Genomic DNA, 25,789 nt, shown 5'->3' on the forward strand with positions numbered 1-25,789 from the left:
GGTATTAACTCATACTATATTCTTTGATAAAATAACCTTTTAAAATACTTTAGCACATATGCTTAAAATCTAAGTTAACACACATCTGACCAAAGAATTATAGTAACCCATTTAACATGTCTTAGTCTGTGCCACTGTAACAAAATCCCACATATTTGGTAATTTATAAACAGTAGAAATCTATTTCTCATGACTCCTGAGGCTCGGAATTCCAAGACCAAGGCACCAGCAGAATTAGTGTCTGGTGAAGGCTGAGCTCTGCTTCCAAGATGGCACCTCATTGCTGCATCCTCCACAGTGTGTGTGTCCACATGGTGGAAGGGACAGAAGGGCAAGAGGGCAAAAATTCTTTTAAAAGAGCATTAATCCCATTCACTACTCAGTCACCTCTTAAAGGCCATATCCCTTAATACTGTTGCATTGGGGATTTTGGAGGGGACAAAAACATCCAAATCATAGCAACATAAATGTATGGAATATTTCATACCAAGCAGAGTGCTGGGTAATGAGCAGATACTAAGAAGTGTTAGAAATATTACCTCCAAGATGCTTATACTTTCTTAGAAAAGTTAACAGGAAATACCTGTTGTATGTCTTACGCTGTACTGCAGTGCTTAGTATTAATTAACTCATTCCTCCTAACAGCCCACTAAGATAGATGGTATTATCTACCTTTATAGATGAAAAAAGTGCAACAAGGTTTTACTTTTCCAAGGTCAAGGTCACAAAGCTAGTAAGGGGTAAAGCAATTATTAGACTTTTAGCTCAGGAAGATTCCACTGGCAACTCTTTACTTCTACTATGATTAATTTTAATTTAATGTTTAACACCTTACAGGAGAAACCATGCACAGGCACTAACAAAAAATCATCAGGAGTAACAGGTAAAGAAAAACATGGTCCTTATCTACAAGCAGTTCACAATTTAGCTGAAGCCAAAGTAACATACATAAAATAACTGTAGAATATTTGTTAGGCAAGTTGAAAGCCACTCAAGTGGCTGTCCTTGGGAAAGGGGGAAGATGACATGTGATGGAGGTACACCATGAGGTATAGCGGGTAGAAGCAATGGAATAAATGTATACATAACAACATGAATATGTTCTAGAGATATGGTAATGAGTGAAGAAATAAACAACACACAATTCTGTTCACATACACAAACATATGTGCATGGAAGATAGTGCTCATTTTGCAAGAAAACATACAACCTAAATATACACATCAGATGCACATTTAGGTATTGTAATGATTACTTAGGATGGGGAAGAAAATGGGGGTGCACTATGGGGATAAAATATAATAGGACTCTTGCATAACCAGTGATTAAAACTGGAATAATGACATTATTTATTGAATACAACACAGCAGTTATAAAAATGAAAAGATTGGAATAATTCTAGAACGCTACAAAATGACGTATGTCATGTGACCTGGTACAGACTATAAGCATAATAGTTCAGGAAAGGGAGATCTGCAGATAGAATAGTGTGGAAGCCCTTCCTAGTGAAGGTGTCACTTGCACTGGGCCTTGAAAGAAAGGAATACAGACAGATTAAGAGAAGCTTCAGGAGGCCAGGTTCCAGAGGAGCTTCGTTTTAATTCATCACTGAGTCTCTCGTGCCTGCCGATGTCTGTTCAGCTACTCCAGCCAATGCACAGTAGAAGAGGTATATATAAATCAACATCTTTTTATTCTTCTGTATGGTATTTTTCTTTTTTCATTTTTTTTTTTTTTTTTTTTTTTTTTTTGAGACGGAGTTTTGCTCTTGTTACCCAGGCTGGAGTGCAATGGCGCGATCTCAGCTCACCACAACCTCCGCCTCCTGGGTTCAAGCAATTCTCCTGCCTCAGCCTCCCGAGTAGCTGGGATTACAGGCATGTGCCACCATGCCCAGCTAATGTTTTGTATTTTTAGTAGAGACGGGGTTTCACCATGTTGACCAGGATGGTCTCGATCTGTCGACCTCGTGATCCACCCTCCTCGGCCTCCCAAAGTGCTGGGATTACAGGCTTGAGCCACCGCGCCCGGCCCTCTTTTTTCATTTTTGAGATGGAGTCTTACTCAGTCACCCAGGCTAGAATGCAGTGGCACCAGCTCGGCTCACTGCAACCTCTGCCTCCTAGGTTCAAGCAATTCTCCTGCCTCAATTCCCAAGTAGCTGGGACTACAGGTCTGCACCACCATACCCGGCTAAGTTTTGTATTTTTAATATAGACCGGGTTTCACCATGTTGGCCAGGCTGGTCTCAAACTCCTGACCTCAAATGATCCACCCAGTTCGGCCTCCCAAAGTGCCACTGCTTCCAGCCTGGGTATGGTATTTTTTCCATGGCATGTCATCTTCTATACACACCTTCTTTCTTTTTTAGGCTCTTTTGTCAACAGCACAAGATGGAAAAGGCAGCTTTATGTCAAAGTGCATTTTGTCAAAGACAGTCAAGGGCAATAAAAACCAAATGTTCACATTTAACTTTTTTGTAAGTATTTATTATTCTGCACTGATGTATTTCTTAACCATTATCCTGAATGGTCTTTTTATGTAGGAAGGAAATGGTGTGTTCATTAGTCCAAACCTGAAACACAGCTGGGATTGTGTAAGGTGACAGCAGGTGAGCTGGTAGAAGTTAGCAGAAGTGATGGCTTTAAAGTTAGTCTGCTCAGCTACTGGATTCACGAGTAAGCCACATGAGACCTCAGTCACAATCAGTAATTCAAAGGTAGATTTAATGAATTTCCTGTTACTTCTGACATCTTTACTGAAGTATAATTGATGTATGACAAACTGCACATATTTAAACTATACAATAAGGTAAGTTTTGCCAATGCCTACACTTGTGAATCATAACCACAAAAGGGAGAGTAAACACATAAATGAGCCCCAGAAGTTTCCCTTTGCCCCTTTGTAGTCATTTCCCCTTGCCCACCTCATTGTAGGCAACCAATGATGTGCTCGTATTATTGTGGATTAGTTTGCATTTTATAGTTTTATATAAATGTAATCACACACTTTGTACACATAAACTGCTGGCAGGAATGTAAATGATACAATTAATTTGAAAAAGACTTTTGGCAGTTGTAGGATATTCAGATTATTTCATCTTGGTGGAGTTTTACTAGTTTGTGGTTTTCAAGAATTGGATTATTTCTTCTAAGTTGTCAAGTGGCATAAGCTGAAAGTTACAGTATTTCCTCATTATCTTAATGACTGCCTGATTTATAATGATATTCTTCATTTCATTCTTGATAATGATTTGTGTTTTTTCTTTTTTGTCAGTTTTTCTACAGGTTTATCGATTTTCTTGATTTTTTTTGACGAACCAATATTTTGTGTATTTTTCTATTTTCAGTTTCATTCATTACTGCTCCTTGTTATTTCCTTTCTTTTGCCTGCTTTGGGTTTATTTTGCTATTCTTTTTCTTGTTTCTTGTGGTGGGAACTTAGGTTATTGTACTGAGATATTTCCTCTTTTCTAATATTTTAGCTTCCTAAGTATTCCCTGGGATGTAGGAGACACATGGGGCTGGCTATCTGGCTTCTGGAGAGACTTTTTTTTTTTTTTTGTCTACCTCAAACAAGAGTGAAAGGAGACTCTTTCGGCGGGGAAGAGGACAGCTGCCTCTTTCGTCTTTAAAAGTAGGGAAAAATAATTTTCCCTGTCCCTTGCCTATGCAGTGTTTGGCCCCTTACATAGCAAAAATTCCATGAGTTCTTATCAGGTTGCCCTGGGGATATGGACTAGCATGAAGGTGGGCAGGTGCACTTAATTGCCCTGAGTAAAAAGAAATCTATCGCTGACCCAGAAGATCTTATGTGGAAACTCAGGATAAGAATAATAAAGATGAATATTAAAAAGCAAGTTTTTAAAAGTGAATACTGGTTTATCAAGTATGTTTTCTCGATCTACTGAAATATTTTTCTCCTTTCATTATGTTAGTGTGTTGAATGATACTGATTTTCAACTATCACACCAACTTCACTTTTTCAGTGGTTTTTCAACCCAACTTGTGATTTATTATTCCGTGTGTGTGTGTGTGTGTGTGTGTGTACGGGTGTGTGTGTGTATGGGTGTGTGTGTGTGTGTGTGTGTGTTGTTTAGTTTGCTAGTATTTTGTTTGGGATTTTTGCGTTGATGTTGAGGGGAATGAAATGGGTCCCTTTCTCATAAAGTCCTTGCCAGGTTTTGGTATCTAGATTTTCTGGCATCATAAAATGAGTTAGGGAGGGTTCCTGCATTTCTACTGCTTTTTGTAAGAATTAAAAATTGTCTTTCCATTGACAAATCCATCTAAGCTTGTAGTTTTCATTATGGAAAAGTAAATAAAGTAACTATAGGTTCCATTTCTTTAGCAAATAGGGAGCTACTCAAATTTTCTATTTTTTTCATTTGTCAATTTTGGCTCTTCCATATTTTACAAAATTTGTTCACATCATCTAAAACTTCCAACTTATTGGCATGAAGTTGTGTACATATTTTGTCAAATGACTGTAGGATTTGTAATATCCTTTCATTTCTGATATTGGTTGTGTTTCTTCCTTTTTCAGTCTACCAGATACTTAACAATTATCCTTTCAAAGAATCAACTTTTGGCTTAGTTGATCCACTGTATCTTCATTTCCTACTCCATTAATTCTTGTTCTTATTTTTATTATTTTATTTCCTTTATTTTCTTCAGGTTTAACTTGCTATTCTTAGAACTTTTTGAGATAACTTCTAGGTTCATTTTCAATCTTTTTTTTTTAAATGTGCATTTAAGACTATAAATTTCCTTCCAAGCATAGCTTTAGGTGTCTACTGTAAGTTTTGACATAAAGCATTTTCACTATTCAGTTCAAATATAATTTACATTATAATTTAGTGTCTGATCCATGAGTTATTTAGAAGTGTATTTCTTAATTTATAAACTTAATAGAAATTTCCTATTTTTGAAATTGTTATTGATTTCTCAGTGAATGAAAATGGCCAAAGAATATATTCCATCCTTATGACTTAGAATATGGTCAGTTTTGATAAATATTCTACCTGCATTTGAAAATAATGTGTATTTTGCAGTTGTTTTGTATTCTGTTTTTATATGCCAATTAGGTTAAGTTTTAAAATATTATTCCAATCTTTACATATTTATGTATCTTTGCATGACTGCTGTTCTATTACTAAGTATATTAAAATCTGGAATGCAGCTTTGTCTTTTCTCATTTTAGTTCTGTTCATTTCTGCTTAATTATTTGAAGTGATATTGTTAAATCATTATTAGACCTGTTCAAACTTTCTGGCGAATCAAATCTTTTATCATTACAAATTGTCTCTCTTTATAATACTTTTCACCTTAAGATCTACACTGAATAATGCTGGGATAGCCACCAAAGTCTCCTGCCCCATCATTTTTTTATTTCATACTATAACTTTTTCTATTCTTATTTCCAACCATTGTACTACTATATTTAAGGCATCTCTTGCAAAAAGGTACTTTGTGGGTTTTCTTTTCACTTTGATAATCTTTGCATTTAACTGGTACACTGTCTGTTCATATGAATGTGGTAACTGATATTTAGATTTAAATCTCCTAATCTACCATTTGATTTCTATTTGTCCTGTTTTATATTTTTTCTCCTTTTTACCTATTATTCCACTTTCACCCTGTATTAGTGTTGTAGTTGTATGATTATTTTGCTTTTTGCTGTTCTTTTAGTGGTTACCCTATAGATGACAAAGCAAAGTCTAAAATTATTTATACTTTTATCTTCTTTCTGATAATTCTAAAGACCTTGGAATTCCTGCACCAAATTTACATATTATTGTCATATGTTTTAACATTATTTATTTTAACTTCTGAGACTATTTTATATAGTTATTGTTCACTTAGATTTAATTGTATATTATTTTTTAAAATTACTGTTAATTCCTACTTTTATCTCTAACCTTTTTCTGGGATCATTTTCCTTCTGTCTGAAGAGTACCCTTTACTACTACCTTTAATGACAATCTGCTATTAAATTTATTGTGTTTGAAAGTGCCTTTGGCTTCATTCTTGAAGAATTGTTTTTGGGTACTGAATTCTAAAATTGCAGTTATTTTCTTTCAGTAACTGGAAAATATCATTCCATTGATTTCTGGTTCCCATATTTTCTGTTGAGAAATTAGCTGTCAGTTTAATAAAACTGTGGCTCCTTTAAAAGTAATGTTTTTTATCACGTCTAGCTCCTTTAATGATTTTGTGTTTTATTTTTTCTTAGGATGTCCTAAGATGTAATTTTGTTTTTATTTATCATCCTTTGATCTTGCAGGTCTTGATGTGTTTTAAAAATTTGGAGAATTCTCAGTCATTATCTCCTCACAGGTTGCTTCTGCCATATTCTCTCTTCTCCTTCTGGAAATCCAATAATGTGTATGTTAGATCTTCTCATGTTAACTCCATGTCTCTTATTCTCTCTACTGTATCTTCTTTTGTCTCTTCATTTTTCATATTTGGTATTTACTTCTGATAGAACTTTCAGTTCACTAATTCCTACTTCACTGTATCCAGTTTCTATCAAATCCATTCACTTAATTCTTAAACTTGATTAATGTACTTTTAAGTTTGGGACTTGTCAATTGATTCTTCTATATAGTTTCTGATTTTCTGCTGAAAATCTGTCTTGTGTTTTAGATCTTTAAACACACTAAACTTAGTAATTTTAGACGCTGTGTTGAGTAGCTCATTATCTGGATCCCCTGTGGCTCTGTCCTATAATTTTCGCTTCTTTCGGATTTTGATCATGTTGCCTTGTTTCCTCAGATGCCTTAAATAACTTTCCAACACTAAATGTAAAAAGTTATAAAAAAATAATTCAAAAGATCAACCCAGAAAGGATTTACATTTGCTCTGGGTAGAGGTTAGAGCCAAGGGTCACGAATCCAGTTTTGGGAAGTGAGAAGATCCTAACTGCATCTGGTTTTTCTTCACTCTTAAGATTTGGATATGGTCCCTTGGGGTCACAACCCAATGTATGGTCAGTTACTAGGGTTCCTTTCCCCTCCCCTACTTCCTTAGAGCCTTGGTCTCCAGTTCTTGTCCAATTCAGCAGCAAGTCCGTCATAAGTGTTACTTAGCATCTCTCAACCACCTTATCCTGAATTGGCATGTCTTCTAAAAGAAAAGCAGCCCAAAAATTAAGCTCAGGTCTCTAGGTTTCATTCTGCCTTAGATCTTAGTGACATTACTCTTCACCATTTTTTGGTTCTCTAAGACCCTTAAGCGGATTTTAAAAATTATTTTGCTTGGCTTTTCTAGTTCTCTGAAATAGCTGGTATGAACGTACCTCTAAAAGTCAAAAGTAGAAAAGTAGGTTTTAGGGAAAATTCAGTAAGGTCAGTGTTAGCCCAAACTGCACCATTCTGTAAGCTCCCCATTATTTTGCAGATCTTGATCAAAGTGAAATATTTCACAGGCGTTTATGCAGTGAGAAACATCTGCTTAACCACCGGACCCAAGGCGGACAAAGGCCCAACTAAAGAAACATCCCTATCATATCTTATTGGGCAAAGGCCCAAGGAATACCACAATGACATCCTGCCAGAACAAGGGCCAGAACCACCTCAACATAGAACATCTTATCAATATCCTGCCGGGCAGAAAGCCATACTGCCCAGACCCCTCCCATCCATACCAATAAGTATGCCCTGTCTGTAAGCAGTGGTGGGCTCTGGCATTAAGCTGGTCCCCTACTTCTGCAGGTTTTATGCTGGACATAAAGTCTGCATTTGCTCTCAAACCATCCTCTTTCTGTGTGTGTGTCTTTTTTTAACCCTCACCTTCCCTTCAAAGTCTAAGTCAGTTTTTCATATATCAAGTGAAGATATCAAATAAATAACATATATAGGTTCAGTGTAAGAAAAGAGGTTGGGTTAGGTACATATATTTGATCATCATCAACTTATTGATACTTCAAGTCTTGAAATAGATGAGATTATCTATGGTGAATGTAGACATACAAAGTAGGGCCTAGAATCAACTGCTGAGAAATTCTAAAATTTACAGGTCAGGTAGAAGAGGAAAGCAGCAAAGATGATTGAGGAGTTGCTAGGAAGATAAGAAAGCAAAGATAATGTAGTATCAGGAAAGTCCAAAACACAAAAGCTGATTCAAAGAATGTTCAAATGTGTCAATTACTACTAGCTGGTTTGACAATAAAAAGGTCAATAGTGACCTTAATAAAAACTTTTATTTTTTTAATTTAGGGGAGTAGTGGAGATGGGATCCAAATTTGAATGGTTTGACAAGTAAATCAAAGAGAAACCTGGCCATGAATGAAATGGAGATGTGGGAGCAGTTTGAGGAGGATGCAAGATTAAGGGAAGGCATAGGTTGGCATTGGCATTAATCTCATAGTGAAAATCTCTAGACAATTTAAATTTCTCATTATTTGGGGGACAGAGGTCCAATAAATAATATCTATCAATAGAATATTATGCTGTCATTAAAAGTGATAATTACTGCCAGCCGTGGTGGCTCACTCTTGTAATCCCAACGCTTTGGGAGGCTGAGGCAGGCAGATCATGAGGTCAGGAATTCGAGACCAGCCTGGCCAACATGGTGAACCCCTGTCTCTACTAAAAATACAAAAATTAGCTGGGCATGGTGGGGCAAACCTATAATCCCAGCTAGTTAGGATTAACTGGGAGATGCAGGAGAATCGCTTGAACCCGGGAGGTGAAGGGTGCAGGGACCTGAGATCATGCCACTACACTGCAGCCTGGGCAACAAAGAGAGACTCCATCTCAAAACGACAACAACAACAAAAACAAAAACAAATTTTGTTTTTGCCAATTATAAAGTACTTTTAATGACATGAGAAAATATTTCTACATGATGAAGATATAAAGGTGTACAGCTAGTAAATCTCAATTATGTAAATTAAATCATAAGTCTGAGATATGAACTCAGAGTAATACAAAATCTTAATAACTGTATTACCTCCAAAAAAAAAAAAGTTAACATACATGTCTCTTGAATTCATTATCTGAAAAATGGTCCCAAAAGTTATCCTTTAACATTATTAGAGTGAACTGGTCCACATAAATAAATGGAGTATTAACAGTTTAACTGGTACATTTCATATAACTTGCATGATTTCTAAAGAGAATGCATTACTCTATTACAAATCTGGGGGCTCCTATTGATTTCATTGGAAATTAAGTAAGAAGTAGAGAAATCTGATCTCTCAACTGATGCAGATTCATTGTTAATCCCCCTTACATGTATCTGTAAAAAGTTCCTAAGCAAGAAGAAAATGAAAATAAAATTCAGATCACATTATAAAAATTTTCTTCTCATTTCCTTCTGACTTTAGTTCATATACCTCAAGAAACTAGTGACTGGTAGTCCTGTTGGGTAAATTATTTTTTTCCGAAGCAGTAAATTCAGTTGAAAGAAATACATAATGATTCAGATATGCTCTAGTAGTCATATGCAGAGTACCCTAACATTGTTCTTCCTGTGAATATTCACATGATGAATGGGATAAACCTGCTCCTTTCATATATATCTAAAGAATATTTGAAAAGGATATTTGTGAACTGAAGTCTACGAAAGGAAAGGAACTGAAGTCTATGAACTACATGCTTTGTATAAAAACATTCAGACAATATTAGACGATAAAACAGCACATAGGAAAACACTATAAATATATTTCAAACAAATATATATACATTATGTTAACCTTGAACAGGATCCATTATCATTACTTAGAACACTGATATGCATATCTTTTAAGTATGTAAAAATTACATAGCTGTTAACTTAGTATGGCAACTCACCTATCACACATTTAAGAAAGCATTAAAACAATTCATTATGTAATGATTGTACAAATGTTTTATCATATTTTACCAAAGCCTACTAAAGTACAGAGGGGACAAATAATAGCCAAATAGTTCTATACTTCTATGTTAGACATAAAGATGATTTTGTTGCTTTTTAAAACCATTAAGATGGCTAAGAGAACCAACTTTATGGATCTTAGCTGTTCTCAGGCATCTGAATAGGGCGGGGAGAAGTCTAATGAAGTTACAAAGACCACAGTTACTTTTTAGAATGAAAAAATAAAAACTTTGCATGTGATGACATGACAAGTCAAAACGAGCTCTAATGCAAACGTATATGGAGAGGTTTTGAAGAATAAATTGGATATCCCAGGGGAGGATCTGCCGCTTGTACTGTAAGATTTCTTAAAAGTAGTGGATGAGCTTGTATACTATAACGTTCTTCATCATCATTTGTGGCATAAAGTAATTCCCATGAAAGATTGGCCCACTGACCTTTAACAGCTTCAGCATTTAACTTCCCCACTTGGACCAATAATTCTTGAAGGCTAAGTACTCTCCCAGTGTAAACTCCCTTTAAAGTAAAAAGAGTAGGGGGAGGAGAAAAAGAAAAGAGATTACATTTAGGTCTTTGTATTTTATTTATAAACTTAAAGAAAAATTGCAATGTAATTAGGCAAACTTTTCCCAAGGTCAAAAAACAGAAAGTAGTGTTTTAAAATGTACATAACAAGTGGCTTGTACTCAGAATCAAGAATCACCTCTACTTTCTTGGTCCTTTAAATAAAAGTTTCCTGGCAGCCATCTCAATCACCATTAGGCAAAATCTTAAGTCACTTCTCTTTGTCTGCCTTCTCTGATCTGTTGCCTTGGCGATACATAGTCATAAATATTACTTGGTGGTGAATGACAAAATAGGCTCTTTTTAAATAAACAGCTTTGTTGAGATATAATTCACGTTCCATACAATCTACTTACTGTATGCAATTCAATGGTTTTTATTAGAGTCACAGATATGTGCAACCATAACCACAGTTTTAAAATATCATAACCTCAAAAAGAAGACTTGTACTCTTTAGCTATCACTATCCTATCTCCTCATTGACCCTTTCCTAAGCAACCACTAACATACTTTTTATGTTTATAGACTTGCCTCTTTTGTAAATTTCACCTGAAATGAATCCTATAATATGTGGTCTTTTGTGATCGATTTCTTTCATTTAGCCTATTTTCAAGGTTCATCTATGTTGTAGCATGTTATCAGTACCTTATTCTTTTTTATGGCAGAATAATATTCCATTATATGGATATACTAAAATTTGCCTTCAGCAGTTGATGTACAGTTGGGTTGTTTCCACCTTATAGCAATTAAGAATAATGTTGCTATAAACATTTATGTACAAGGTTTCATGTGGATCTATGTTTTCATTTCTCTTGGGTAAATATACTTAGAGGTAGACTTGCTAGGTCATATGTTAACTCTATGATTAACTATTTGAGAAACTGCTGTAATATTTTCCAAAGTGGCTGCACAATTTTTACATTCCCAAGAGCAGTAGAAGAGGATTCCAGTTTCTCCACATCTTTGTTAACATTTATTTTCAGACCTTTTGATTTTACCATCCTGTGTGTGTGAAGTGATATTTTATTGTAGTTTTGATTTGCATTTCCCTGATGATTAATTATACCAAGCATTTCTCATGTACTTATTTGCAATTTGTACATCTTCTTTAAAGAAATGTCTATATAGATCCTTTGTCCACATTAAAATCTGTTTATCTTTTTATTACAGAGTTGTAAGAGGTTTTTTAATATATTCTAGTAACAGTCCCTTATCAGTATGTGCAAATATTTTTCCCATTCTGTGAGCTGTCTTTTACTTTTTTAATGGTGTCCTTTGAAGAACAAAAGTTTTTACTTTTGATGAAGTCATATTTATCTATTTTTCTTTTGTTTCTCATGTTTTGGTGTCATATCTAAGAATCTATTGCCAAGTTTAAGGTGATGAAGATTTGCCCTTATGTTTCCTTCTAAGATTTTTATGGTTCTTATGTTTAGGTCATTGATGTATTTTTTAGTTATTTTAAAAGTATGGTATAAAGTGAGGTCTGTAGTGGGTTGAGTAGCATCTCTTTGAAGTTACCTGTGAATGTGACCTTATTTGGGATGAGTACTTTGTAGATGTAATTAAAGATTTAGAGATGAGATCATCCTGGATTTAGGTGGTCCTAAAGCAAATGACTGATATCCTTAGAAAGTAGTAACAGAATTGACACAAGAGAATATAGGGAATAAGGCCATGTAAAGATGGAGACAGAGACTGGAGTTATGCAGTTATAGCCAAGGAATGTTAAGAGGCACCAGAAGCTGGAAGAGTCAAGGAAAGATTCTTGCCTAAAGCCTTCAGAGGAAGCGTGGCTCTCTACTGGCACCCTGACTTCAGCCTTCTAACCTTTAGAACATGAGAGAATAAATTTATTTTATTTTATTTTATTTTTTTTAATAGTTGTAGGTTTTGCATTTAAGTCTTTACCTTGAGTTGATATTTGTACATGGTATTAGGTAGGGGTTTGGTTTCAATCTTCTGCATATGCTAGCCACTCATCCCAGCACCATTTATTAAATAGGGAGTCTTTTTTTTTTTTTTTTTTGAAAGAGAAAAAGAATAATAAGAAAAAGAATAAAGAGGAAGAAAGAGAAAGAGGAAGAGGGAGAGAGAACCGGGGTACTGCTTTACTGCCCGGGCTAGAATGCAGTCTAAATATGGGTATGCCTATAATTGTGCTTAATAACGGAGACATGAAAGAAAATGAGGGAAGAGAATAACAAACAAGGAGCCAACCAATATTTAGTTTAAACTTATAAGTTGATAAGATGTGGTACTGATAACAGTGTATATTTTGTGTATTTAAAGTGGAGAGTTCTATAAATGTTAATTAAGTTTGCTTGTTCCAGATCTGCATTCAAGTCCTGGATATCATTGTTAATTTTCTGTCTTATTGATTTGCCTAATATTAATGTTGAAGTCTCCCACTATTATTGTGTGGGAGTCTAAGTCTCTTTATAAGTCTTGTACGTCTGGGTATTCCTGTATTGGGTACGTATATATTCAGGATCTTTAGCTCTTCTTGTTGTTGCATTGATCCTTTTATCATTATATAATGTCCTTCTTTGCTTCTTTTGATCTTTGTTGCTTTAACGACTATTTTATCAGAGGCAAAAATTGTAACTTCTGCTTTTTATTTATTTATTTTTGCTCTCCGTTTGGTTGGTTAATCTTTCTCCATCCCTTTGTTTTGAGTCTTTGTGTATCCTTGAATGTGAGATGGGTCTGGATACAGCATACCGATGAGTTTTAGTTTTTTATCCAAATTGCCTGTCTGTCTTTGGATTGGGGGATTTAGTCAATTTAAATTTAGAATTGATAATGATATATGTGAGTTTAATACTGCCATTTAATATTAGCTAGCTGTTTTGCCCATTAGTTGATGTAAATTCTTCATTATATTGATGCTCTTTACTTTTTGGTATTTTTTAGAAAGGCTGATACTGTTTGTTCCTTTTTATGTGTAGTGGTTCTTTCAGAAGCTCTTGTAAAGTAGGCCTGGTGGTGATGAAATCTCTTAGTGCTTGCCTGTTCACAAAAAACTTTATTTTTCCTTCACTTATGAAGCTTAGTTTGGCTGGATGTGAAATTCTTGGTTGAAAGTTCTTTTCTCTAAGGATGTTGAGTATTGGTCCCCACTCTCTTCTGGCTTGTAGGGTTTCTGCTGAGAGATCTGTTTTAAGTCTGATAGGCTTCCCTTTGTGGGTAACCTGACCTTTCTCTCTGGCTGCCCTTAGTATTTTCTCCTTCATTTCAACCCTGGTGAATCTGACAATTATGTGCCTTGGAGCTGCTCTTCTTGAGGAATATCTTTGTGGTGTTCTCTGTATTACCTGGAGTTGAATATTATGATGCCTTACTAGGTTGGGAAAATTTTCCTGAATAATATCCTGAAGCATATTTTCCAGCTTGGATTCATTCTCTTCGTCACATTCAGGTACACCTATCAAACGTAGATTAGGTCTTTTCACGTAGTCCCATATTTCTTGGAGACTTTGCTCGTTCCTTTTTATCCTTTCTTCTCTAATCTTGTCTTCTTGTTTTATTTCATTGAGTTGGTCTTCGACCTCTGAAATCCTTTCTTCTGCTTGATCAATTCGGCTGTTAAAACTTGTGCATACTTCACTAAGTTCTCGTACTGTGTTTTTCAGCTCCATCAATTCACTTATATTCCTTTCTAAATTGTGTATTCTTGTTTACATTTCGTCAAACCTTTTTTCAAAGTTCTTAGTTTCTTTGGATTGGGTTAGAACAAGTTATTTTAATTCACAGAAGTTTCTTATTATCCACATTTTGAAGCCTGCTTCTGTAACTGGAACACACTCGTTCTCCATCAAGCCTTGTTCCATTGCTGATGGGGAACTGTGATCCCCTGCTGAGGAAGAGGCGTTCTGATCTTGGGTATTCTCAGCCTTTTTTGGCTGTTTTCTTCCCTTCGTTGTAGATTTATCCATCTGTGGTCTTTATAATTACCGTCTTTGTAACTGGGTTTCTGAGTGGACATCCAACTTACTGATTCTCAGCGCCGAAATCTGAGCAACCCACTGCGCTGACTAAAACAGCGGCGTTAAGATTGATGGTGCTTTTCTGACTCTGCACCAAGAACCGACGCTCCAAGGCGCCGGCAAAACCGCCTCGCCGGTCACAAGAGTCGTGCTGGCAACCCGTGGGGCTCCTCCGCTGTGAATCTCCTGGTGCGTGAGCAACAAGAATTCATCTGAAAGTGTGGCATCCTCTCATTCTCTGCGCTTTCACTGGGAGCTACAATCCCGAGCTGCTAGTGATCAGCCATCTTGGATCTCTCTCTCAAATTTCCATTTTTTAAAAGTCACCCAGTTTGTGGTAATAATTGTTGCAGCAGCCCTGGGAAACTAATGCTAGTAAATCCAATATTATTCTTTTGAACGTGGCTAACCAACTGTCCCAGCGCCATTTGTTGAAAAGATGAATTTCCCAGTGAATGGTCTTGGCATCCTTGTTGAAAATTAGTTGGCCAAAGACCCATGGGTTTATTTCCGGATCTTCAATTCAATTCCACTGATTTATATGTCTATCTTTATGTCAGTACCATACTGTATTGATTATTGTTTCATAAAGTTTTGAAACTTGAAAGTATGAGACTGCTAATTTTCTTTTTCAAGGCTGTTCTGGCTATTCAGGGTATCTTGAAATTCCATATAAATTTAAATCAGCTTGTCAATTTCCATAACAAAGCCAACTAGAATTCTGAAAAGGACTGTGTTGAATCTGTAAATTTGGAGAGTATTGCCATCTTAACAATATTATTTTGATCTATGAATACTGAATGTTTTTCTATTTATTTAGATATTTAATTGCCCCTTTTAACAATGTTTTGTAGTTTTCAGAGTATAAGCTTTGTACTGTTTCTGTTCATATTTCTCTAAGTATTTTATTCTTTTTGATGCTATTTTAAGTGGGATTTCCTTAACTTCATTTTTGGTTTGTTCATTGCTAGTGTGTAGAAATTCACCAGATTTTTTAATGTTGATCTTGTATCTTGCAACAATCCTGAATTTATCAGTTCTAAGTTTTTTAGTTGATTCCTTAGATATTCTACACATCAAGATCATATCATCTGTGAATAGAGAATAATTTTACTTCTTCCTAAACTGAATACCTTTTATTTCTTTTTCTTGGCTAATTACTCTGGTGTCTTAGCTTAGGCTGCTATAACTAAATACCATAAACTAGGTGACTTAAACAAGAGACATTTATTTCTCATAGTTCTGAAGGCTGTGAAGTCCAAGATCAGAGTGGTTTCATGGCTGGGTTCTGATGAGGGCTATCTTCCTGGCTCATGAATAGCCACCTTCTTATTCTGTTCTATGGCAGAGAAACAGGAATCTCTGGGTGTCTCTTACTCTTCTTATAAGAGCACTAATCCCACCACAGGACTCCACCCTCATGATCTCATCTAAGCCTAATTACCTCCCAAAGGCCCCACCTCCTAATACCATCATGTTGGGGGTTAGGCTTCAACATATAAATCTGGGGTGTATATAAACATTCAGTCCATACTACCTGGTTAGAAGCTCTAGTACAATGTTTAATAAAAGTGGTAAGAGTAGATATTCTTGTCTTCTTGATCTAGGGGCAAGCATCCAGTCTTTCACCAATAATTATGATGCTCATGTGAGTTTTTCATAGATGTTCAGGTTGAAGAAGTTCCCTTCTTTCCTAGTTGTTTTTACTATAAAAGGGTGCTGGATTTTGTTAAATAGTTTTTAAATATCTACTGAGATGATAATGTGATTTTTCTCTTTTATTTTATATATTACGGTACATATCTATATATTAATAAAATATTATACATTTTATATATCATAGAGCTTCCTGTGCTTAAGCAATCTTCTTACCTCAGTCTCCAGAGTAGCTAGGACTACTGGAACAACACCCTACCACGTCTGGATAATTGTGTTTCTTTTTTGTAGACACAAGGTCTCACTGCATTGCCCAGGCTTGAACTCCTGGACTCAAGTGATTCACCTGTCTTGGGATCCCAAAGTGCTGGGATTACAGGCGTTTTCTTAAATCCAGTCTGATAATCTCTGCCTTTCATTTGGATTATTTAATCTATTCCCATTAATTTTATTATTGAAATAGCTGAATTTTGTCTATCATTTTCCTTTCTCTTTTGTCTCATATCTTTTTTATCCCTCTGTTTTTTCTTGACTTTCTTCTGCATTGACTATTTTGTAATATCCCAATTAAATTTCTTTAATTATTGTTTTCACTTTTTTTCTCAGTTATTTCTTCAATGGTTGACTAAAGCTTACTATCTCTGTCTTACAAGAATCAGCTTCAGATTTATACTAATTGTGGTGAAACAGAAATATTACTCTTACAGAGTTCTAGTTCCTTTCCTTCCCTTTTTTGCTACTGTTATACATATTACATTATAAATGTTATAAATCCAACATTTCATTGTTATAATTATCACTTTATATAATTTTATGTCTTTAAAAGAAGCTGAGAGAAAAGGGAGCAAGTATACATTTATTGTGCTTGTTATATTAATTATTTTTATTTCTTTAGAGACAGGGTCTCGCTCCATCACCCAAGCTGGAGTGCAGTGGTGCAATGATAGCTGACTATAATCTGAACTCCTGGCTCAAGTAATCCTCCCACTTCAGCCTCTCAAGTGGTAGACAGGACTACAAATGCACGCCACCACACCTAATTTTTATTTTTTGTAGAGATGGGATGTTGCCACGTTGTACAGGCTGGTCTGGAACTCCTGGTCTCAAGCAATCCTCTTGCCTTGGCCTCTCAAAGTGCTGGGATTATAGACATAAGTTGCCATGCCCAGGCTTGTTGTTAGCCTTTTTTTTTTTTTTTTTAAGGTGGAGTCTTGCTTTGATCACCCAGGCTGGAGTGCAGTGGTGCAACCTCAGCTCACTGCAACCTCCACCTCCTGGGTTCAAGTGCTTCTCCTGCCCCAGCCTCCGTAGTGGCTGGGATTACAGGCACCTACCACCATGCCCAGTTAATTTTTTTTTGTAGTTTTAGTAGAGATGGAGTTTTACCACGTTGGCCAGGCTGGTCTGGAACTCCTGACCTCAGGTGATCCACCCACCTTAGCCTCCCAAAGTGCTGAGATTACAGGCATGAACCACTGCATGCGGCCTTATGTTATCCTTACAAAAAAATTGCTGTTTCTTTTTATTACTGTAGATTCAAGAATCCAGAAATGAATCATCTGGATTCATTTCCTTTGTCCAGTAAAGCTGTGCCACTACTGGCTTCCTTAGTGCAATTATTAACAAATTCCATTCCTATATGTTATAGGCCCAACATACATGAATACATGTTGTTTTGTAGAATTGCTTTTCAAATCAGTTAAGAGAAGAAATATGCCTTTTTACTGTTTTTTATAATAACACAGTTACCTTTACTGGTACTCTTTGTTTTTGTGTGTTATTTGAATTATTGTCTGTGGTCACTTGCTTTCAGCCTGAAGAACTCCAGTATTTCTTGTTAGGTGGGTTTGGTAGCAACAACTTCTGTTTTTGTTTATCTGGGAATTTATTTTCTTTCATTTTTGAAAGATCACTTTGCTAGATATAGGGCACTTGGTTAAGCTTTTTGTTTTGGGAGTTTTTTAGGGGGCACTTTGAATATGTCATTCCATGCTTCTGGTCTCCATTGTTTCTGATGACAAGTCAGCTGTGAATTTTATCAGACTTTCCTTAAAATGTACAAGTAGTTTTTGCTTGGTGCTTTCAAGGTTTTCTCCTGGTCTTTGATTTCAGCATTTTTACTATGATATATTTGCTTGTGGATCTCTTTGCATTTGTTCTAAAGTTCACTGAAGTTCCTAGATGTGTGGATTAATGTTTTACAATATATTTAAGAAGTTTCAGTCATTATTTCATCAAATAATTTTTTTCTCCTTTCTCTCTCTCTCTCCCTTCTCCTTCTGGTATTAAGTATATGTTGTAGTACTTAATGGTGTCCCACATTTCTCTGAAGCTCTCTTTTTTTTAATTGTACTTTAGGTTCTGGGGTACATGTACAGATCATGCAGGATTGCTGCATAGGTACATACATGGCAAACTGGTTTGCTGCCTCCATCCCACCATAATCTATATCTGGCATTTTCCCCCATGTTATCCCTCCCCCCCTCTGCTGTCCCTCTGCTAGCCCCATCAACTGACCCCAGTGTGTGATGCTCCTCTCCCTGTGTCCACATGTTCTCATTGTTCAACACCTGCCTATGAGTGAGAACATGCAGTGTTCGATTTTCTGTTCTGGTATCAGTTTGCTGAGAATGACGGTTTCCAGATTCATCCATGTCCCTACAAAGGACACGAAGTCATTTTTTATGGCTGCGTAGTATTCCATGGTGCCTATGTGACACATTTTCTTTGTCCAGTCAATCATTGATGGGCATTTGGGTTGGTTCCAGGTCTCTGCTATTATAAACAGTGCTGCGACGAACATACATGTGCATGTGTCTTTATAATAAAATGATTTATAATCCTTTGGTTATATACCCAGTAATGGGATTGCTGGGTCAAATGGAATTTCTATTTTTAGATCCTTGAAGAATCACCACACTGTCTTCCACAATGGTTGAACTAGTTTACACTCCCACCAACAGTATAAAAGTGTTCCTATTTCTTCATGTCCTCTCCAGCATCTGTTGTCTCTAGATTTTTTAAGGTTCACTATTCTAACTGGCATGAAATGGTATCTCGATGTGGTTTTGATTTGCATTTCTCTAACGACCAGTGACGATGAGCATTTTTTCATGTTTTTTGGCCTCATACATGTCTTCTTTTGAAAAGTGTCTGTTCATATCCTTCACCGACTTTTGAATGGATTTGTTATTTTCTTGTAAATCTGTTTTAGTTGTTTATAGATTCTGGATATTAGCCCTTTGTCAGATGGGTAGATTGCAAAATTTTTTCCCATTCTGTTGGTTGCCGGTTCACTCTAATGATTGTATCTTTTGCTGTACAGAAGCTCTGAAGTTTAATTAGATCCCATTTGTCCCTTTTGGCTTTTGTTGCCATTGCTTTTGTTGTTTTAGTCATGAAGTCCTTGCCTATGCCTATGTCCTGAATGGTTTATTAATTCTTTTCTCTTCTTTGGATTGCATAATTTCTACTGATCTAGAATTTTCAAGTTCACTAATTCTTTCTTATGTCAGCTCAAACCTACTGTCAAGCCCCTCTAGTAATTTTTCATTTGGTTATTCTTTATAATTTCTATCTCTACATACATTCTCTATTTGATGTGAGATTGTCACTGTATGTCCTTTGGTTTCACCATACTGTCAACCGTGATTTCCTTTGGTTCTCTGAACATATTTATAATGACTACCATGAAATCTTTGTTAAATCTGACATCTCTTCCCTCTCACAGATAAGCCTGGTTGTCTGCTTTTCTTCCCCTGGTGTATGGGTTATACTTTCCCATTTCTTTGCATGTCTCAATATTTTGTTGAAAATTGGATATTCCAGGCAACACTAGAAATTCTGGGTGCTGGTCCTCTTCATTCCTAACTCCAGGGCTTGTTATTATTATGTACTTGTTTGTTTAGTGACTGGCTGGCTTACAGTAGTGAAGTAAATCCCTGTCTACTCCCTACCATCCCCTTCCCAGTCTGAAGTCTCAGACATGGCCTCTCATAGAGTACAGCCAAACTACGAATGCACACAGTTAGCTTAGGTTGGTTTTGGCAGGGCTATCTTGTTTGTTAACTGTTCATACCCAGCTTTTAAGCTCCACTGATTGTCATCTGGTTATGATGTTTTCAACAATCACCTGGGGCATAAATTGCTCCACAGACTGATTCAATTAAATGTGAACTTCTTCAAAGGAATAGCTTTAATGTCAGTGTTTGAGATTTGTTCTGATACCAGGAAGGCTCTTTGCTGTTTCTTCCCCTGAAAAAATCTAGCCAGTTTACAGCTCAGTTTAATGAACCTACCAGTCTCCTAAAAATTACTTTTCACCACAGCCTCCACTGTTTTTGTTCTTTCCTTTTTTTGACACTATCATGAAACAGCAACTCCTCCACTGTTTTTAAGAGCATTTTGGACTTCAATATGTCTACACTCTGTTGCAGATGAATCAGCTCCTCAGATTCAGAGCTTTTTTGTTGTCATTAATAATTTGCTTCTCGCACTGGGCAAAATCTCTGAGCCAGACTTCTGGATGTGAGGGATGGGGCAATAGCATGCTTCTCTCTTGAGTGACACTTCTGCTTTTGGAGATAAGCACTTGGTGGAGGGAAGGAGTAGCCTCAGGTCTTTCCAGCTTGCCTCACCCAGCATTGAACCTCCACATTATGAGTGGGCAAGAGTGATCAAGGCCCCAGTATTTTCAGCAGCACCACACCCAAGATAAAGCGTTCATCCCATAAGCGTTAGTGTAGGTCTTGGTTCAAATACTGCAGTCTCTTGCTATTCCTACTGGGTTTTAGCAGATTTTTTTTGAATAAATGTGTGTTCACTTGCTGTATGCCCTTAGGTGACTTTCTAAGACTTTAAATGGTTATTTTTAAAAAAACGTCAACAGTTTCATTGGAGAGTGCATTTGCAGAGCTCCTCAAAACATAATGCAAGACAGAGGAACCCATAATAAGCTCATAACATTGACACTTTCATATTGTGTTCACTTGATGACATTTTAAATACAATAAGGACAAGTACTAAATCTTAAAGAGTCATCCCCTATTTTAAGTCTCTGGATTTTCACAGGTTAGGTTTGCTTCAATACAGTATAAATATAAACAAAATACTTTGTCATTTACAAATAAATTTTTCTAGTAGTCAAATCCAAGTGATAATTCATATACTTGAACATAGGAATACAATTCATTTAATAAAATATGTTGTATTGTAGCATACTACACATACTTGGCTCTCTTATAGGTCAGGCATTGCACTATGGCTATACAACATTTTTCATTGGCTCCTCCTCAGTTGGAAAAAGTAGATAAACCAGCTATTCTAGAGCTCACATAGCTTAACCATAAAGTCATGATTACAAATGCCTTCAAACTACAATATATCACAGTTAGAATGTTACATCATGTATCACTTAGTTCAAATATTTTATAACTGATTTCCATTCTTTAAGGTTAGTATATGAAAATGTTGAAAATGTTTTTAAACTTACCATATTAGAATCATACCCCAGAGAAAACAAGTATGGCTTTTCTTGTAAAACTGCTTCCTTCCACTTTTCCTCAGATACCAAACCAATGTACCAGTCACGTTCATATTCTTCAAGGTAGTCAATCAATTCTCTAAAGTCTTCTATTGGACCTAAACTTGCTTTATCAATCATTAGTTTCAGAGTATACCTAAAAAATGAAGAAGCAAAGAATTTGAGTATTTACTGTCAACTTTATAGATCAAATAGATTTTGTTAAATCAATATTTTAAAGACACTGAATGGAAATCATAAAAAGTGGAGGGAGAAATGTAAGCTATAATAAAAAAGGTTCTCCACATAAACAAAACCAAAGGAAGTACAAATTGAAGTGTACTCTTGATAAAATCACACTACACATATTTTTTCATTTTGAAGAAAGTAAACTTTAGAAAACAGAAATGAAGGACTATCTTCTTATTAGGTGATTTAGAAAAATCAACATTTTTCTGCCAATGTTACAACTTGTATATGATCAAAATAGATTACCTGAATGCTTTCAGTGCTAGTTGAAACAGTTCTGGCTTTTCTGTGAGCCAGTCCAAAGCAACAGACCAAGGCAAAACACCACTGTAAACTCTCAATATATGACCAGGACGAGGAGTCATATTGTCTATTCCAAATAAACTAAAATAACAAGTCATTACTGTATGAACATATAATTCTTTTAAAACTTTGTCCTTTGCAATTTCTTCCAGTACATTTGAAGCCTTTTCTTCTGAATGAAAACATTCCAACTGCCTTAAAACAAATTGATACCAGTCTTCTGGAAATAATGAGCTCATCTCCTTTATTTTGGAATTAGGCACACAGCTAGTCCTCCACTCTGCAGGTATGCATACTAAGTGAGAATGTGAACAACTGAACTCCATGAGAGGAATATATGGCATGTCTTCTTGTTTTCCTTTGTCAACAGCAGGGTATCCTAATAGAACTGCTTTGTAAAGATCATTTTCAGGAACTGTGCCTGTAGAATGATCACTAACCCTCTGTGATTCTACTGATCCTGGGATAAACAAATTTGTACCTGGCAAATCTTTCAACTGATGTTTTTCTTCTATTACTTTTCTGACAGTTGGCTCATCATCAAAAATATTATCATCAGACCAGTCATCAAAAGTTTCTGAATTTAAACTATCTATGTCTTCTGGGGATTCGGGAGGCAGTGAAGTATTCAAAGCAGGCAAGATTAGAGGTGCTTTCCCTTTATTTTCAGTGTCGTGAACACTCTCTTTCATGCCAGGCCTTTTGGAGCAGTACTGAACAAGTATCCACACAAGTACTTTAATGAGGTCATCTTTAAATTCTTTTAAGTTTTCATGAGAATCAATTATGCCTGATAGAACATTCCTGGCATCAGAATATAATTTCACAGGCAGAACAGTACAGGGTGTCAAGACATTTCCAAAGTGCTTATTAAGAGAACGTACTCTTATGTATTCTTGCTCAAAGGCATCTTCAAAAACTTCATCAACTCTGCGAGCTTCTGCAGTATGACAGGATGTTTCCTGCAATTCTAACCCCTACAGAAGAAATAAAAAGCACTGGAGTTTATAATCATATATTACATAGAAAACAGCAAATAGTCTTGTAAATGCCCATAGATTCTCATCACAAAAATATGGAACATAATAAAAACAATTTATTTAACTCAAGAGCAACATCCTGACTTAAACTTAACGGCACTTAACACATTTGATACTGGATAGAGATGAAAATAATGCTACTGTATTTTTGAAAATGTGAAATTCTACTAGAAACTGGGCAAATTTATTAGATATGATTATAATTTTAAAAGACTATATCCATAGTCAAGAGTGAACCACACAGTAAAAACTTTAAAATTATAATTCTGCAAAAAGCTGAAAAAATCAAAATTAGAATTATACAGTACATACAGTAGCATTATATCATTTCCATCCCACTTTATGAGACCAACAGCATTATTCAATTGTATGGATGTGCCAGAATTTATCATTCTACTGTTCCAGATTTATGATAATATTATAATGCAGATTTACTTCTTTGATTACCTTGCTTACTGCTGTATCAGTAGTGCCTAAACCAGTATCTGGTACACAGTGGGTATGCAACAAATATATGCTGAGTGAACATTATCAATATGTCCTTACATAAATTTTAAACACATTTTGATTACCTCCTTAGAAGGAATCACTTAAAGAGGATGTGTCAGGTCACTATTTACTAATACAATACCTATTGCTATTGCTTATTTATATATTTTTACAAAGCTATCAGTACAGAACTTGTTTTTAAGTCATGGCTCTACCAGGTGCTGGCACACAACTTGAGCAGGTCACCAGCTGTTGAGGTTCACTCAGGATGGTAGCAGAAATATTAAAGGAAAGTTACAGAATATAGTCAAAAACCCTTTTGGAAGGCCAAAAGGTTTTTTATTACTCAGCTGAAGGCAGCCTTTAGTTAAATAATTAAATAAATCCCCACATTCCTTTGCCTCTACTCTAACTAGCTTGTTTACTCATGTAACCTTTGAGCCAGATGGCCCTCTATATGGGAGGTCAAGCAGGGAGATTATCCTTTAATGGTGGTTGCTCTGGCAATGGTACCTGAGCTTTAACTTTCTAAGAACTATTCTTTTAACCATGTTAATTATCCACAAGTGTGTTTACTCAAGGCCTTTGCTGTTAAATCTATACTAAATAAATGCGAAAAAGGAGAACAGTGGGTGTTATGAAGTTGTGATCTCGCTCTGTGGGAAGCGCATCACTCCCTAGTCTGCTTGTTCCCTATACTCTGTGTTTGGGTGTATTTATTCATGTCGCAGAATTAGGGTCTGCCGGACAGACACTCACAGGTGGTGATCCCAATGTGACCAACGTCACAACCTACCCTCTCTGAGATTCCTTTTTCCTCTGTTTCAAAGGAAAATAATCCTAGTGTATATGGTTGTGAAGGCTGCGTACGTTTTGTAAATTTTAAACTATTAATATAATTGTTAATAGATGGTATGGCCTAACCCAACTTGTGTCAAAAAAAAGACAAACAGAAAAGAGTATCACCAAAAAGTAGGGGTTTTTTGGTTTTGTTTTTTGAGATGGAGTCTTGCTCTGTCACCAGGCTGGAGTGCAGTGGCACAAACTCAGCTCATTGCAACCTCCGCCTCCTGGGTTCAAGCGATTCTCCTGGGTCAGCCTCCTGAGTAACTCAAAAAGTATATTTTAAAACCACGTATGTCACAGAGCACAAAGGATCAATCAACATTTTTAAATATTATTAAACCATATCATTTTAAAATAGAATAAAATTAAGTAATCAAAACGTCCTCAGTATTTTTTGCCTTCTTGTATGGGTTAGACCAGAGCAGAGGTTCTCAGTCAGTAGGTGAGTCAGCATCACTTGGAGCACTCTTTGAAATACAGATTACTGAGCCCACCCCGAGAGTTTCTAACTTAGTAGGCTCAGGGTAGGCCTCAAGAATTTGCACTTCTAACAAGTTCTCAGGAAATATTACTACTACTAGTCTGGGCACTACATTTTGAGGGCCACTGGACTAAAGAGACAGCTTTTTAGTTACTAGCAATTTTATCCAATCTGTGCTAGTATAAAAAATCCACTATTCATTAAAAAAAAACATTTGTTAATGGCCTATTCTGTGCCAGGAACTGTATTTCTGAATAAAAACAAGAGATCCCTGTGCTTGCGATACTTATAAAGTGAGGGACATGGGTAATCAATTGTGAAACTAGTAAGTAAATTACATAGTTTGTGAGAAGGTATAAGTACTATAAAAATAAGGAAAAAGTAAAGCAAGGCAAGGGGGATTGGGAGTGCTGGGATAAGAGTGGGAGTATAATTTTAAATATGATGGCCATAGGAGTTCTCATTGAAGAGATGACATTTGAGCAAAGACCTGAAATTGGTGAAATAGGGAGTTAGATGCTTATCTGAAAGGAGAGTGTTTCAGGCAGAGAGAAGAACCAGTAGGCTGGAATTTGGTGAGAGAATTAAAGTAATAGAGAAGGCCAAAGAGGGAATAGGAAACCTGGCCATTTAGAGCCTGGCTTTTACTCTGAATGAAAGAAGAGATCCACTGCAGGGTTTTAAGTACAGAAGTGACATGGTTTGATTCAGATCTTAAAGATCATTCTGGTTGACAGTATACCGTAAGGGCACATAGGTGGAAGCAGGGTGACCAATTAGGAGGCTATTTC

At 36.0% G+C, this 25,789-nt stretch overlaps 1 protein-coding gene across 4 annotated transcripts in view; it reads right to left on the reverse strand.

Moving 5' to 3' along the window:
- Nucleotides 1–25,789, reverse strand: part of PCNX4 (pecanex 4) — a 96,189-nt gene that overhangs the window by 34,208 nt on the left and 36,192 nt on the right. For 3 of the 4 annotated variants that reach the window (XM_074393166.1, XM_010335128.2, XM_074393164.1), the window contains 3 exons: nucleotides 22,086–23,119; nucleotides 21,561–21,747; nucleotides 1,710–10,376 (listed from right to left, as the gene is read on the reverse strand). In XM_074393166.1, the coding sequence (XP_074249267.1) occupies nucleotides 10,125–10,376; nucleotides 21,561–21,747; nucleotides 22,086–23,119 (1,473 nt within the window). In that variant the 3' untranslated portion in view covers nucleotides 1,710–10,124. Of the gene's footprint in view, nucleotides 1–1,709; nucleotides 10,377–21,560; nucleotides 21,748–22,085; nucleotides 23,120–25,789 lie in introns of those variants that run through there. The other variant, XM_074393165.1, reaches the window with a different exon arrangement.

Source organism: Saimiri boliviensis, chromosome 2 (assembly GCF_048565385.1).
Source record: "Saimiri boliviensis isolate mSaiBol1 chromosome 2, mSaiBol1.pri, whole genome shotgun sequence".
Classification (NCBI taxonomy): Eukaryota; Metazoa; Chordata; class Mammalia; order Primates; family Cebidae; genus Saimiri; species Saimiri boliviensis.